Source organism: Solanum verrucosum, unplaced genomic scaffold (assembly GCF_900185275.1).
Source record: "Solanum verrucosum unplaced genomic scaffold, falcon-dt-bn FXZP01000121.1, whole genome shotgun sequence".
Classification (NCBI taxonomy): Eukaryota; Viridiplantae; Streptophyta; class Magnoliopsida; order Solanales; family Solanaceae; genus Solanum; species Solanum verrucosum.
The window spans coordinates 1,517,170-1,534,000 of record NW_026020509.1 but is presented as its reverse complement, the minus strand read 5'-3'; the positions used below and the strand labels follow the sequence as shown (position 1 = coordinate 1,534,000).

At 32.5% G+C, this 16,831-nt stretch overlaps 3 protein-coding genes and 1 non-coding gene across 4 annotated transcripts; 2 read left to right on the top strand and 2 right to left on the bottom strand.

The window, feature by feature from the left end:
* The first annotated feature begins 8,603 nt into the window (after positions 1–8,603).
* LOC125809726 (50S ribosomal protein L29, chloroplastic-like) lies at positions 8,604–10,332 on the top strand. The gene is made up of 2 exons (XM_049489322.1): positions 8,604–8,957; positions 9,915–10,332. Exons 1-2 carry the CDS (start codon positions 8,640–8,642, stop codon positions 10,089–10,091), a joined length of 495 nt encoding a protein of 164 aa, XP_049345279.1. The 5' UTR covers positions 8,604–8,639; the 3' UTR covers positions 10,092–10,332.
* A 994-nt stretch (positions 10,333–11,326) lies between these two features.
* LOC125809675 (uncharacterized) lies at positions 11,327–12,643 on the bottom strand. The gene has a single exon (XM_049489267.1). The coding sequence runs from the start codon at positions 12,483–12,485 to the stop codon at positions 11,385–11,387; it is 1,101 nt and encodes a 366-aa protein (XP_049345224.1). The 5' UTR covers positions 12,486–12,643; the 3' UTR covers positions 11,327–11,384.
* A 2,473-nt stretch (positions 12,644–15,116) lies between these two features.
* On the bottom strand, positions 15,117–15,332 carry LOC125809776 (small nucleolar RNA U3). Its single transcript, XR_007441829.1, has one exon. It is a non-coding gene; the product is annotated as a small nucleolar RNA U3 (small nucleolar RNA).
* Positions 15,333–16,071: 739 nt separating this feature from the next.
* Positions 16,072–16,596, top strand: LOC125809656 (DUF724 domain-containing protein 6-like). The gene has a single exon (XM_049489246.1). It carries the CDS (start codon positions 16,072–16,074, stop codon positions 16,594–16,596), a length of 525 nt encoding a protein of 174 aa, XP_049345203.1.
* The last annotated feature ends 235 nt before the right edge of the window (positions 16,597–16,831 follow it).

Below are 16,831 nucleotides of genomic sequence, written 5' to 3'. Positions count from 1 at the left end.
CCCGATGGATTAACCTGTAAATACCTAAGGATGTTGAAAGTCCGCCATGGTCAGGAAACCAAAAGGACTGTGAATCCCAGGGTGTGGTTAAAGAAGCAGGTGCTAAGAAAATGGGTAAAGAAAAGAGATGAAAGGAGTAAGGTAAAGAGATGAACAGTAAAAAAAAAAAAAAAAAAAAAAAAAAAAAGTAATTTTGGGAGAAATTACATGGATTCAGCAACAAAAAACTACTAATACTAGATAACGAAACAGGAAGAGGGAGTACTGAGTAGGATTTTACAACAAATTTTACAACCGCAGCTTACATCATCTTGACAAAAGCTATCCTCTTTTGTTTAAATCTAAATTCTCACTCTTATTTATTTACATCTTATTTTTAATTTAAACGCATATATATATAAAATTATTTTAATATAAACTCACCTCTTGAGGTTGATTTTATTAATTAAACATATATAATTTAACTACACATCAACATATAATATATGTATATGTATACATACATATATATACATCTATATATATATATATATATAAATTTATTAAATTAAAATTTTGTTGATGTGTAGTTAAATTATATATATATATATACACACACATATATATATACATAATTATTTTAATATAAACTCACCTTGTGAGGTTGATTTTATTAATTAAACATATATATATATATATCACATTAAATTTTAAGAACACAAAATGGTCCTCCGGAAAACGATTTAAATAAAATTAAATCAAAATAGAAAATAATACCGACATCAAGAGGTCGGTTTTTATTGTAATTCATTTTCTGGGAAAAATTCCGACTTCTTGAGGTCGGAATTTGGTTTACCCGCAAATCGCAAACCGACCTCCGGATGTCGCTTTTAAAAGTAATAAGATGAAATAAAAATACCGACCTCCGGATGTCGATTTTAATTAATAGTCGAAATAAAAATACCGACCTCATGAGGTCGGTATTTTAATTACATACTATTTAATTTTTACCGACATTCGGAAGTCGGTATTATGAAATATTTAATTGAGAAAAAATTCCGACCTCCTGAGGTCGGAATTTTTAATGAATTACAATAAAAACCGACCTCTTGATGTCGGTATTATTTTCTCAATTAAATATAAAAAATACCGACCTCATGAGGTCGGTATTTTATATTAATTTATTTTTACTATTTAATTTTACCGACATACGGAAGTCGGTATTATAATTTTTTTTGTTTTTTATTTTACACAAAACCTATTGAGAAAAAATAAAATATTGTTATTTATTTATATATATATATATATATATATATATATATAATTATTTTAATATAAACTCACCTCTTGAGGTTGATTTTATTAATTAAACATATATAATTTAACTACACATCAACATATAATATATGTATATGTATACATACATATATATACATCTATATATATATATATATATATATATATATATATATGTAATTTAATAAATTTACATATATATATATGTATATATATATATATATATATATACACACACATCTATATACATCTATATACATATATACATCTATATATATATATATATATATATATATATACATATATATATGTATATATACATATATATATGTATATATACATATATATAGATAATTATGGGTATAGACAAAAAGAAAACACCCAAGAAGAAAGTGATGATGAGACAACACGCAGTCTAAAAGAATTCATGGAAACCGCTTCTTCTAATTCAAGTCCTTTTCAAAAGACAACCCCCATAACACCAGTAGAATATACTATAGGAAACTTACCACGTCATCGGGTATATAGGCAAGACCCGGCAACAGAACCAGAAATGGTTAGACCAATAGGAATAAGAATGCCAATAGAAGCCCCTATCAAGCTTCAAGATGGAGGAGATAGAGGTAAGATACTAAACATAGCAGCTCATGATCCTCAATTATGGAACTCAGTAATAGATGTATGGAAAGGAATAGTAGTAGCAGATTACATACATCATTATAGTGAGACAGATGCAGAAACTATGTATAGATACATGGAAACCTTTTTAGGAGAATCAATCAAAGGAATGTGGGAAGCATACAAAGTAACCTACCCTCAAGAATTCCAAGAACTAGTAAATATGGGACCAAATCCATATAATTTCACTAATAAAATACACAGCCTAATAACAGGAGAAGACCCTAATAGTGGATTGGTAGTATTGCAAAAGAATGCATTAATAAACTAGAACAACTTAGCATTACAAATTGGAGCCATATCAAAAACTTTCTAAAGGATTATTTTTATTTATGCGCTATAAGCGGCAATGCGTTTGATCAAAGCTTAGGAAAAAAGCTTTTTAATAAACTCCCTGGAGCATTAGGAAGAGAAATAGAAGAAAGATGGAGTAAAAGAGAAGGAGTTATGCAAAATCCAAATGTTAATTGGTCTATCGGACATAAAATACAGCATGTTATGGAAATATTACAGGAAAAGTGTACAAATATACAAATACAAAAACAATTAAAGCAAAATGAGACTGGTTTTTGTAAGAATATATATACAACACAAAGCTATGATCAAGGTACACCAAATAAGAAATATAGAAGAAAATATCAAAATAACCAAGACTACAGACCAAGGAAAAATATTATCTACGAAAATCTACGGCAAAAAAGCCTTACCTAAATAAAGATAGACATGTAAGAAAACATAATAATAATAGAATCTATAAAAATAGACTATCTTGTTTTACATGCGGAAGTGAAGAACATCTTGCTAACACTTGTCCAGGAAGAAATAATAGTAGAACGAGAAATTCCCAACTCATAGAAGATTTCCAAGAAACACTGATAAATGTAGATGAATACATGTCAGATAATGAAAGTATATATTCAGTAATAAGTATAGATGCTTTAGAAGGAAGACAACACGACTCATCTGATTCAGAAGAAGAAACTTTAATAAATGAGATAGGATTAGAAAAATTGGACATCAAGGATTTTACATTTGTCAATCTACATTGTGATCACCAATTTTTAAAAGGGAAAGGTCTAGATAGCCAAAAATGTTTTAATTGTACAGGATATCCCAGCAAAGACAGAAGAGCTAAATGTACGAATTGCTATATAGAAGGATGCCTCATGTGCATCAATAAAATATTTAACATTAAAGTTATAGACCAGACCATAAGCGTAAAAGAAAAAACATTAATGTCCCTAGAAAAAAGGATTGATAGTTTAGAAGACAGAATGAATAAATTAGAAAAGGGAAAAGAAAAAGTAGAAGAAGAGGTAGAAGAAAAGAAGGAATTGAGCTCTTAAATGAAAAGAGGAATACAAATCGTTTGAAGGATTAATTTGTAATGAAGACAAAAAGATCAATACTATCAAAATATTAACGAGAATAAGAATTCAAAACTATGAAATAGAAACTTTAGCTCTAGTAGACTCAGGGTGTACAAAGAGTATAATAAATAGAAATATCCTGCCTATAGAAATAATAAAGGAATTTTCCGAACCACAAAGCGCCATGCAAATGGACGGATCTTCAAATATATACAAACATTATGTTAGTAATGCTCAAATAAGTTTTTTAAAACACATGTGCAGATTTCTATAAACCTACTTATAAACTAGAAAAAATATGGGTTAGAGATTTAAATATTAGGATAGACTTTGTTTTAGGCTTAGATTTCTTACTACATAATAACGGAAGTTGTCTCCTCACTAGAGATGGAGTAATATTTTCTAAAAATATGACTCAAACCTCCCATAACAACAGAACTAGTTCCTACAAAATCAAGGTATGTTAAGAATACTAATAATACAAATACATCAAAATGTAATAAAGGAGAATGTAATTGTACTAAATTACATGTTAGTACAGAAGAGGAGGACATTAAAGAAATTGAATTATTAGAATTAAGTTTATCTGATATACAAATAGAGAAAAACTATAATTTAATAGAAATAAATACTGAACTTTATAATTTTAAGAAAGGATTACACATATAGGAGTTATAAAAAACCAGAAAGACCTAGACGAAGTAATTTCTATCTTAGATAAACTAGAAATAATTGGAGAAAGACCCCTGAAGCACTGGGAAGCCAATCATATAACTGCAGACTTGATATTATTAACCCAGAATATACGGTTAAAACTGCTTCAATAGAATCCACGAATGAAGACCTGAGGGGAATTTGAAGATCAAATAAAAGAATTATTAAATCTAGGGGTAATAAGAAGGTCAACTTCAAAACATAGGTCAGCCGCATTTATGGTAAGAATCACAATGAAATACTAAGAGGAAAGCTAGGATGGTAATAAACTATAAAAGACTTAATGACAATACTAGAATGGATGGATATAAATTGCCAGACAAATCAGAACTAATAAATCGAATACAAGGAAGAAAATTTTTTAGTAGTTTGACTGTAAGTCCGGATATTGGCAAGTCAAAATGCATGAAGATAGCATAGAATGGACAGCCTTTAACCTGCCCAGAAGGACATTTCGAATGGTTGGTATGCCCTTCGGTTTAAAAACAGCCCCTCCAATTTTTCAAAGAAGATGGATAATATATTTAGAGACTATAAAAACTTTATTTTAGTTTATGTAGACGATATTTTGTTTTTAGTAATAATACAAATGAAATCTAGGACATTTCAAACGGTATTTAAACTATTCGTAGACAATGGATTATATTAGCAAAAAGAAAATGGAATTATGTAAGACTCTTATAAAATTCCTAGGGGTAGAAATTGGAAATGGAAGATAAAACTACAACCCCATATAGCAAAAAAGGTTCTAGATATGCTGATAAATTAGACATACTAAAGACTTGCAAAAATTTCTAGGAATACTAAATTATGCACGGAGTTTCATCAAAGATCTAGGGAAAGTAGCAGGACCCCTATACTCAAACAGGAAGTCATGGACAAAAGACATTTAATGTAGAAGACATAAAATAGTACAAAAACTCAAACAAATGGTTAAAGATTACAGATTTAGCCCTCCACTAGAAACAGATTACCCCATAGTAGAAACAGACGAAGTCTCGAAGGGTGGAGCAGTTTTGAAAACAAAAAACAATAAATATGGAGATAAAAAAGACGAAAAAATTTGCGCTTATCACAGCGGAAAATACAAAGAAAAGGGAAATATGAGAGCATAGTGCAGAAATTTTTGGCAGTTATATACGGATTAAATAGTTTTAAGTTATACATTATTAATAAACAAGAAATTCTGGTAAGAACGGATTGCGAGGCTATTGTAAAATTTCTTTATTATTTCTATAGGCAGGATATTTCTATTTATTATACTCTTTGTACACCCTGAGTCTACTAGAGCTAAAGTTTCTATTTCATAGTTTTGAATTCTTATTCTCGTTAATATTTTGATAGTATTGATCTTTTTGTCTTCATTACAAATTAATCCTTCAAACGATTTGTATTCCTCTTTTTCATTTAAGAGCTCAATTCCTTCCTTTTCTTCTACCTCTTCTTCTACTTTTTCTTTTCCCTTTTCTAATTTATTCATTCTGTCTTCTAAACTATCAATCCTTTTTTCTAGGGACATTAATGTTTTTTCTTTTATGCTTATGGTCTGGTCTATAACTTTAATGTTAAATATTTTATTGATGCACATGAGGCATCCTTCTATATAGCAATTCGTACATTTAGCTCTTCTGTCTTTACTGGGATATCCTGTACAATTAAAACATTTTTGGCTATCTAGACCTTTCCCTTTTAAAAATTGGTGATCACAATGTAGATTGACAAATGTAAAATCCTTGATGTCCAATTTTTCTAATCCTATCTCATTTATTAAAGTTTCTTCTTCTGAATCAGATGAGTCGTGTTGTCTTCCTTCCAAAGCATCTATACTTATTACTGAATATATACTTTCATTATCTGACATGTATTCATCTACATTTATCAGGGTTTCTTGGAAATCTTCTATGAGTTGGGAGTTTCTCGTTCTACTATTATTTCTTCCTGGACAAGTGTTAGCAAGATGTTCTTCACTTCCGCATGTAAAACAAGATAGTCTATTTTTATAGATTCTATTATTATTATGTTTTCTTACATGTCTATCTTTATTTAGGTAAGGCTTTTTTGCCGTAGATTTTCGTAGATAATATTTTTTCCTTGGTCTGTAGTCTTGGTTATTTTGATATTTTCTTCTATATTTCTTATTTGGTGTACCTTGATCATAGCTTTGTGCTGTATATATATTCTTACAAAAACCAGTCTCATTTTGCTTTAATTGTTTTTGTATTTGTATATTTGTACACTTTTCCTGTAATATTTCCATAACATGCTGTATTTTATGTCCGATAGACCAATTAACATTTGGATTTTGCATAACTCCTTCTCTTTTGCTCCATCTTTCTTCTATTTCTCTTCCTAATGCTCCAGGGAGTTTATTAAAAAGCTTTTTTCCTAAGCTTTGATCAAACGCATTGCCGCTTATAGCGCATAAATAAAAATAATCCTTTAGAAAGTTTTTGATATGGCTCCAATTTGTAATGCTAAGTTGTTCTAGTTTTATTAATGCATTCTTTTGCAATACTACCAATCCACTATTAGGGTCTTCTCCTGTTATTAGGCTGTGTATTTTATTAGTGAAATTATATGGATTTGGTCCCATATTTACTAGTTCTTGGAATTCTTGAGGGTAGGTTACCTTGTATGCTTCCCACATTCCTTTGATTGATTCTCCTAAAAAGGTTTCCATGTATCTATACATAGTTTCTGCATCTGTCTCACTATAATGATGTATGTAATCTGCTACTACTATTCCTTTCCATACATCTATTACTGAGTTCCATAATTGAGGATCATGAGCTGCTATGTTTAGTATCTTACCTCTATCTCCTCCATCTTGAAGCTTGATAGGGGCTTCTATTGGCATTCTTATTCCTATTGGTCTAACCATTTCTGGTTCTGTTGCCGGGTCTTGCCTATATACCCGATGACGTGGTAAGTTTCCTATAGTATATTCTACTGGTGTTATGGGGGTTGTCTTTTGAAAAGGACTTGAACTAGAAGAAGCGGTTTCCATGAATTCTTTTATACTGCGTGTTGTCTCATCATCACTTTCTTCTTGGGTGTTTTCTTTTTGTCTATACCCATAATTATCTATTCTGAATTTGCATTCTCTAAAATGTGTTTCTACTATAGAGATATCTATTTTTCCCATTTTACAACCTTTACACTTAAACAAAGTTGTTTTATTTTCTTTATGTAATTCTTTAGCTTGTGCTATTGATAAGTCTACTTCGTAGTCTTCTTCATTTATATTTTGGATATTCATACCTTCCATATTAATGGTTGATTCATTATCTTCTAAGTCTTCCTCTATTTCTTTTTGATCTGTATATTTATAATCAGTGAATCTAATTGATGTCTCTCCTTTAATTTACATATACATATATATGTATACATATATATATATATATATATATGTATACATATATATGTATATATATATGTATACATCTATATATATATATATATATATACTATATATATACATTTTATCTATGTATATATATAGATGTATATATAATTTACATATACAAAACATGTATATGTAAATTTATTATATCTGTATATATATGTATATGTATACATCTATATATATACATATATATATAGATGTATACATATACATATATAATATATACATCTATATATATATACATAGATAAAATGTATATATATAGTATATACAATTTAACTACACATGAACATATAATATATGTATATGTATACATACATATATATACATATATAATTTCGAGTTCGAATCTTAAGTAATTCACTATTATATTGAAATTCTAATTCTTTATAAAGATGTTTAAATTCCAATATTATGCACTATTTAAAAAACGCCCAAATGCAAACGGATAAAAATCGATACGATCTCCGACAATTCATTATGTAATATATTATACATATTTATAAATTATACACAACATATACAATCGATGTGTATAAATATTATAATTTAACCATACTAATAATAAACTAGGCGCGGAAGGATACATTTTGATTTATTATGTGAATTTTGGACTTTAACGTGACTTTTTTTAGTATTTCTAGTCACGTTTAATAAAGAGAAATTTTAGCAAATAGTCATTATAATAAATTTAATTATGTTCCATAACTATAGTTTGCATATTTACAGGCTATAGTTACAGTTTAAGCTGTCTCGTTTGTATAATTCACGGGTTCGTTAGTATAATTGAACTATTTTTGTACAAACTCAAAATAACGAATTCATACAAACACATACATCTGAACTTTAAACAGTTATACTAATTACATTATATAAATTTTGAATTATACAAACATGCAAATTATATAAACTCAAAACCTCATCTCACATAATTATCACAAATTGTGGTCACGATGACTGTAATAATTAATTAATTAGTATATATTTGCTTAACCATGTAATTTCCCCTTAATCATCATAATAGAATTCAAATGTGCTAGAAACTTAAAAAGAACAGAACTGTCAAAAAATATACTTGAGATATCACTTTAAAACTATCTAAAACATAAGGGATCATTTTTGTCATTTTGTCATATTATATTTACCAATATGAAGACTGAAGAGCCCTTATCTGTAGCAGCAGAAGAAGAGAAAGGATGATGAGCCTCTCCATTGCCTCACCTTCAGGTGTTACCTTCACTTCCAAGATTAACCTCTCCAAATCCTCCTTCCATGGCATTCAGATTCCTAAAATCATTCAGGCGCGTGCAGTAAACGCGCCGCCTCCTTCTTGTCCGTCTTTGGTGGTGAAAATGGCGAAGAGGGAAGAGGAATTGAAGGAAATCAGAACCAAGACTACTGAAGAGCTTCAGGAAGAGATTGTGGACCTTAAAGGAGAGCTATTTATGCTTCGTCTTCAAAGGTCCGCTCGAAATGAGTTCAAGTCCAGCGAGTTTCTGCGAATGCGAAAAAGGGTAATCTCTCTTTTCTCTGCTTTTGCTGTATATTTATATTAATTTTTTAATGCGTATGAAGTTCTTACCTTTGGAATTAGCAAATTTGACTGTTAAATGATAGTAGTAATTGTGAAGTTTTCAACACTCTACTGTTTTTAATGTCACCTCATTCCAATTATTAGATTTAGGTGCATATCTGTGTGAAGAATGAAACAGTTCCTAATTATGGGAACACTGCAGAGATACCTTTGCTGCTTAGCGCACACGGGATTCTTGAGATATGTGATGAGTTTTATTTGAATGGTGAATTTGAGTCTTAAATAAAATCCAATTTGTGACATTTAAGTTTTAGAAGGAAGTGTTCCTTGTATCCTGCAGCAAGTACTGAAAATAGATGGGGTGTATGATTAAGGAAGAGGAGTAAGTGCACAGTAAAAGTCTACTGCGAAAAAGGACATAGTTGAGAGATACTGATGTCTATGCCTGAGGTGTCTAATCAATCCCATAACCGATTCTCTTTAATTGACTATAGTGATTTATTCAGTATGAGCAGACGCTACAATAGCAGCTTAACCAGCTTAAAGTGGTTTGAATGTTGTTCAAAACTTGTCTTAAATGCTTTTATCAATATGTATTATGATTCTTTCCTGTTCTTTGTTTTAGCATTATTCACATATCCGGTGCTTGTTTTGATAGACTATTTGCCTCTTATGGTTGTATGTGTGTGTATATATAGATAACACCTTTTATAATGTATTGCAATCATTTGTGCGCTAATAAGGTTTACTTTTCCTCGCCAACGAGTCTCTTCTGAAGAGGCAGTACTAAACAACTGATATCTCACTTTTGATAACACTGTGTATAATCATGTTCATTTTCCCATTTCCCTTCAGAAATTGCAGGTTCTTTTTCTTCATGTATTTACTTCTTGGTTTTATTTTACTTCACTTTGACGTGATTTACATAATGTGCTAGATTGCAAGGATGCTTACAGTTAAACGGGAGAGAGAGGTTGAAGAAGGGATTAACAAGAGGATATCCAGGAAGCTCGACCGGAAATGGAAGAAAAGCATTGTCCCTAGACCACCCCCCTCTTTGAAGAAGCTACGAGAGGAGGAGGCAGCAGAAGAAGCTAAGGAAGCTGCCTCCTGATTACAGACATTTAAACTAGCAGGCAAATGTTGTATTTTCTTTTCTGGCTTCTCCTCTCATTTTGTTGATTCCCCATACGTATAGTTTATAACTGCTCCTGAAATTTTGTATTAAACCAACTTAATTTGCAAGTGATCATTCTTAACTATGTTCCCAATCATTGAGGATGGTGTCAATTTTCTTCCAGTCAAAATTGTACCTGAATGGTGAAATCTGTTTCGGTTTCTTCCAAGTTCTGTTTTTTTTCCTGAACCTCAAATTATGACTGCCACAAATTATCAGCTAGAAGATTCCTGTAATTTGAACTACTTCACCTTCCTGGGAAAGGACAGGTAGTAAAATACAAGGTTGGGATGAAGAGAACTTCACGAAAGTCTACGCAAAAACAAGTCTGTTGAAAAGGCTATGTTCACTTCATCAAAGCTGATTTAACTTGGCTACAAAGATTCTACCAAATAGGAATACATCTCATTTTTTAGTTTCCTCGATGTAGTCGTTCTCAAATTTCTGAAATAGTATAGTTTCCTTTTGCTCTTTGCTGCTTTAAGTATGTGGATAAGATGCTCCATACATAGTTGTGCTGTCTTCTTCGTTCTGTTTTAGTTGGATACAGGTTTTTTTATCCTGGATATATCGCAACGTAGATATGATTCAAACATGTCAATGGTTAATGCCCTGCCCACTTCCCTCCTTTTTCACTCTGTTTCGTGTCTTAACACTAGTACTGCAATTGGTTTTCTTCAATGCAGATGTCTTTACACTATTGATATGTAAAAAAGCATAATATTATTCAGATTGTTATATAATTTGCTAGAATCATGGTAACCTCTCCATGGAATGTTATGATTTAAAAAGTTTATAGTTCTATAAAGCCGTATCTCTGACCATGAACCCCTAGCTTTTGACTATTAAATGATGTTGAGTTAGGATCATCCATCTTAACAAAAAGAGGAAATGGTGGAGGATTTTTCACATTTGCCTCCTTCCATTCTCAGTAATCACCTTGATTCTGAATAATGAATGAGAAATCTCAATATAGTAGAATCAATAACATATAACCATTCTTAATAGGACTTATTACTTGTGCAATATTGCATAGTTTAAGCCAAAGGCTCTGATTTTGACAAATTAATTATAGCATACAACCCAAACACCAAGATGCAAAAGCATATATCTACTTTTCAACCAAAACAACCCCACCAAAGAGTGATCCCTTGCGGAGTTTTATATTTGACCCCGAACCTAACCTGTTATACTCAGACAAGTAAAATGGAAATAAATAATATATGTAATCTAGTATTGCGTGTCTGACGAGTCACCAAAAATGCCTCCCAGGATTGATGATCCTTCATTTCCACCATTATTGTCACCACCACCTATGATCCCCTGCATGAAAGTCTGACCAGCCTGTTGAGCTGCACCTTCTACAAGTCCTTGTATTGCAGCATTCATTAAATTATTCCCGAATCCTGGAGTCTGCATATACTGGTTTGGCCTCACTTGTCCTTGAATCATAGTAGGTTGCAGGAACTGTTGCTGTGGAACTGCACTTGTACTAGCACTATGAAACAACTGGTTTGGCCTTGCTTGTCCTTGAGTTATAGGAGGTTGTAGGAACTGTTGCTGCGGAACTGCACTTGTACTAGCACTATGAAACAGCTGGTTTGGCCTCGCTTGTCCTTGAAATACTGTAGGCTGTAGAGCATGGTTGTTAGTTATTGCACCTGTGCTTGCGGCATGCATCAAATGCTGTGACCTTGCTTGTCTACCCACAGTAGCCTGCTGGAATTGGTTAGGAGCCCCTGGGAATGAATGGTGGTGCTGGAGGGTAGTTGACTGTGAAGCTTCCTGCCTAGGGGCAGAAGTTAAACAATCCAAATGAACATCAAACTCACAAGCAGGACATCTATAAAGCCACTGCTTGACTCCAATCTTGCGGCATACATCACAAGAGAAGCCTTTGGCATTAGCATAAGGATTCTTGAAGGTGAGTTCAAGCGAGCATTGGTGCAGTTCGTGTGTGATTTTGAGGGGTTTAGATGCACAAATCACATGGAGATCAAACTCACAATAACTGCAATGGTAGCTAAAGCCGGTTCCATGGCGTTTACAGGCATCACAATTGAACTGGCCACCGGGGTATTTGGACGTTGGGAGGAGGTTGAGAGGGTGGTTCGGATGAGAGGGGTGAGTAATCAGCTGTGGGAATTTAGCACAGCTTAAATGAAGAGTGAAGTTGCAAGGCCTACATATGTACATTTGGCCTGATGGTGGAAGTCTGCATCCTGAACAAGGGCTTAGATCTTGGAGTTGGGTGCATAACTCCAATTCATGTGGATGACTAAAGTGCTTTAGGCTTGAAGTTGGATCATTGTTCAGTTTCACCCTTCCCATCTTCTTGCCTCTTTTCTCCTATTTTTTCCCTCTTTACTGTTCTGATTTGGAGAATTAATTGTTATAAAAAGGAGGTGATTAGGGGATGAACTGTAGCTAAGACAGAGTGGCAACCAGTTGACTTTTGGAATTTATGGGATTAAGTCTATACCCAACACGGTTTGTGTCACTGATTGGGACGTGTGCAGTAATGCAAACAGCATTGATTGGTTCTTCTTTGACCAATTCTCATAGGATGTTTACTTCAAGTTTTCATTGTGTGTCTGTGGGGAGGGGGGGTTATGGTTGGTGGCTCTCTAGGTTTTTTTTTTCCCACCCGGTGTCCGGAGCCCACATTGGAGCCCCAACTAAATTCGGATTGTGCACTGTCCCATTCGGAGGTGGCGCTCCCAACAAAATTTTCTCCGTACCGAGGGTTCGAACCCAAAAACTCTGATTAAGGTTGAAACAGTCTCACAACTGCTCAATAACCCATGTTGGTACTCTCTAGTTTCTTCATAAGATTATGATACATTAAAAGCATATTCAATTTCAGATATAATGTTGTTAGAAGGAAAGAAAAACGAATTATGGGTTATAGTGTGCAAGTGATATAGTTACCTTTCTAAAAAAATAAAATATAAAAAATGAGCGAGTGTTGACCTAGTTTATTACACATCCTAACCTGGAATTCTCTACTTCACCTGCAATAAATTAGATGGTCTATTTTAATTCCATATGACATTTAAGTATTCTGAGTTGGACCCAGAAGCCACCAACGTGATGCAGTAGTAGGTTGCTCAAATAGTTGTGGATTCGAGTCATTAAGATAGCAAAAAAGTAGGAGCTCCTAGGACTTAGGAGGGGTAAAAGAAAAAAAAATCTCAATAGAAGCAAAAAAAGTTCATTAGAATTTTTTTTCATCGGCTAAAGTCTTAGCGGATAGAGTTACATGTTTCATGAAAGATGCATGATAAAATAGTCGAGGTGTATCCAAATTAGTTCGGACATGATTATAAGAAAAGTTCATTTATGATTGAGTTGAGGAGCAACTTGATCACAATTCACAAGTGGCTGGAATATCCAATACGCAGTAGTTGACTTGACTTTCTCTACATGCTCATTCAGGGATAAGTATTGGAAACTCCAAAGAAAAGAAAGAGTTACTAGTTTCATTAAATCTTTCTTATGTTGAGTTTTTTGTGATGTAAATTTATTAATGAGATAAGTGTGAAAAATACACCTAAATTTTTTTTTTTTTTTAGTTTCATATCTAATCTATTGGAGTGTGAGTTTTATACCCAAACTATCATTTTTTAGTTTGAGAAACATACCTCAGTGGTGTGTGTAATGCACTCTCTTTTTTATTTGAAAAAACCTTGACACATGACATTCAACATGGATAAAATATTCCATCTTGACAAAAATTAAATAAATTATTAATATTAATTAAAAATTAAAGATTAAAATATTACTATCCATAAAAATAAAAATAAAAATTATTTTTCTTACCCCACCTCCTCCATGTACCCCCCTCACCCCGACAACCCCATCCCTTTTTAAAAAAAATTATTTTATAAAATATGTTTAAAAAATTCATACTTCACCCTCCCCTCCCTCCCAAAAAACACCACCCACTCATTCTCCCCCCCCCCCCCCAAAAAAAAAAAACTAATAATTTGATATTATTTTATTTTAAAAAAATAAAAATTTTACCCCATCCTATTTAACCCTCCGCTCCTAATTTTTATTTTTTTTATATTTTCTCATTTTGTGTTAGATATGTTCATACATATATTTTTAGAAAAAAAATATTCTACTAGTGTACCGAATATAACATAAATAAACAAAAAAATTAAAAAAATCTTGCAGCGGCGAGTAAAAAATATTTTCGATATGTATATATCTAACAAGGAGAAAAAAATTTGGAAGCGGAGGGTTAGGTGGGGTGGGTAGAATTATTTTTTTAAAAAAATAAAATAATATCTAAATTAGTATTTGAGGGGGAGGGGGAGGGGGAGGAGATGAAGTAAAAAATTAAATACTTTTATAAAAGAAATTTTAAAAAAAAATAAAAAAAATGGCCGGGGGTGGGGGGTGGGGGGGTGAGGAAGTGATGGAGTGGGGTAAGAAAAATATTTTACATTTTATTTTATAAAAGAAATATTATTTGTTTGGATAATAATTTTTTAATTTTTAATTTTAACTACTACTAATAATTTATTTATTTTTTGTCAAGGTTGAATGTTTTGTTCATGTGGAGTGTGATGTGGAAATTCTTTAAAATAAAAGAGAGAGTGTATTATACACACCATGATGAGAGTGATATAAAAGAGAGATGTGTGTTTTTCAAACTAAAAAGTGAAAGTTTAGGTATGAAACTCAAAAAAAGGATATAGTTTAAGTGTGTTTTTGACACTTATCTCTTTATTAATATCAATTTTAATCACAAATCACCATTATAATGGGGTTAAAGCTAGACATTGACCCCTTAGCAGATTTTCAATTCATGATGTATATTAGGTTAAACATACAAATATAATACAAGCAAATATCTTTTTCACAAGTTGCAAATGATTAATTACCAAGACATTGAAAGATTCCGGGACTGAAAAATACCGGCTAAGCACTCAAATGGGCAAAAAGAATTATAATCTGTCAGACAGCCATGAGACCATCTCAAGCCTGAGATCAGGTCTAAGAACGATCATCTACTGCAACCACAGCTCGAGGAGCCATGGGTGGCTGTTAATCACGCTCTGGTCACATGGCCATGCTTCATCAACCAGATTTGGTTTCCTGTCTCCTTAGAAATCAAGGATACAGTGGTACGAGCCTATAGAACAGATCCTGTTCAAGTAAGGTCGTGACATACGAAACTGGTAAGAAGCCTCATAAAGCTGGACCTTCTGTATTGCACTGCCGATGTGGGAACAATATGTTGGCCCCTGATGGAGTGTCGCTGACTACAGTGCGCAATCTCCAAGTCTCTAGTGCAACAAAAGCTTCGCTGATTTTTGATTCATTATAGAAAAATAATTATACAATAAGGTTAAATCAAACCAATTCCCAGTAGGAAGAACGGTTAGTAACTGTGTTCAAAGTAGTAAACCAGAAATCCTTTTAAGAAGAAAAGAAATAATATCCGAGACCACATAATTCATTGTGTCGTTAAGAAAGGGATAAAACATATATATTTGTTAAAGAAGCAGGGACACCTCAAACTTTAGTCACAACAAAATCACACAAAGACTCGACTTTGTGTGTAAGAAAATATATGCATATGCAGAAGAAGAAGAAAAATCATTCATTCAATTCAAATCCCAAAAATGAGGAAAACTCCTCTATCACTTTGGAAAAGTCACAATCTTTCAGAAATATTACAACCTTTTGAGTAAGTCACAATCTTTTGGAAAAATCACAACTCTTCCGAATAATCACAACTTTCCAGAAAAATGACAACCCTTCATTTTCCATTCACCACTTTTAAACCCCAATAAGAACCGAAGGAAACAGAATTCTCTGCCAACAATAAATTCAGTAGCAAAGCCTAATAGTTTCTCAGTTTTTCATTCGAGACAATCAATCTCCAGTAGAGTCCGCAATAATGGCCCGAATCAGAGTGAGAGTTACTAAAGAGCAACGCCATCAATCAAGAATGGCAGAGATCTCAACGTCAATAAAATCAATAACATCAAAGAAACAAAATATAACAAAAGAATTCGAAAAGGGTGATGAAGTTGAAGTGGCAAGTCACGAAGATGGATTCGTAGGCTCTTACTACACAGCAACTATTCTTTCTAAGCTTGACGCTAATCATTACATCGTCAAGTACAAGACTATGTTGACTGATGATGAGTCTGAACTGCTGGAGGAGGTGGTCACTGCAGGCGAGGTCCGTCCTATTCCACCTCATCAAGATGAAACAATGTCAGAAAAAGGATTCCGTGTATACGATATTGTTGATGTGTATGCCAATGATGGATGGTGGTTTGGATGTATCAGTGGGAAAAGTGGAGAAGAGTACTATGTCTATTTCCCAACAACTGAAGATAACATTGCATACCCTTCTCATGTGTTGAGATTTCATCAAGAATGGTGTAAATGCGGGTGGATATCTCTCATGTCATGACAAGGAAGGATTTTCGACTTGTGCTGATCTTGAATTCAGGAAATTATTTATCATTCGTTTTATGTCAATTCAATTTTTGTGGCGAAATTGTTACATATGCTCATAAAGATTTTGATTTTCTAGTGGTTGCAATTATTTGATTTTTCTCTCATTCCTTATCTTATGATGTATTACTCCAGAATCGACACTTCCCAAACTTAGAAGGATCAAAACATATAGATCATGTAGAACTAAA

Excerpts from the sequence above, each read along its gene's own strand:
- LOC125809726 (XM_049489322.1), top strand. The coding sequence starts at position 8,640 with ATGATGAGCCTCTCCATTGCCTCACCTTCAGGTGTTACCTTCACTTCC. Across the intron at positions 8,958-9,914 it reads TTCTGCGAATGCGAAAAAGG|ATTGCAAGGATGCTTACAGT; the intron begins GTAATCTCTCTT and ends ATAATGTGCTAG.
- LOC125809675 (XM_049489267.1), bottom strand. The coding sequence starts at position 12,485 with ATGGGAAGGGTGAAACTGAACAATGATCCAACTTCAAGCCTAAAGCAC.
- LOC125809656 (XM_049489246.1), top strand. The coding sequence starts at position 16,072 with ATGGCCCGAATCAGAGTGAGAGTTACTAAAGAGCAACGCCATCAATCA.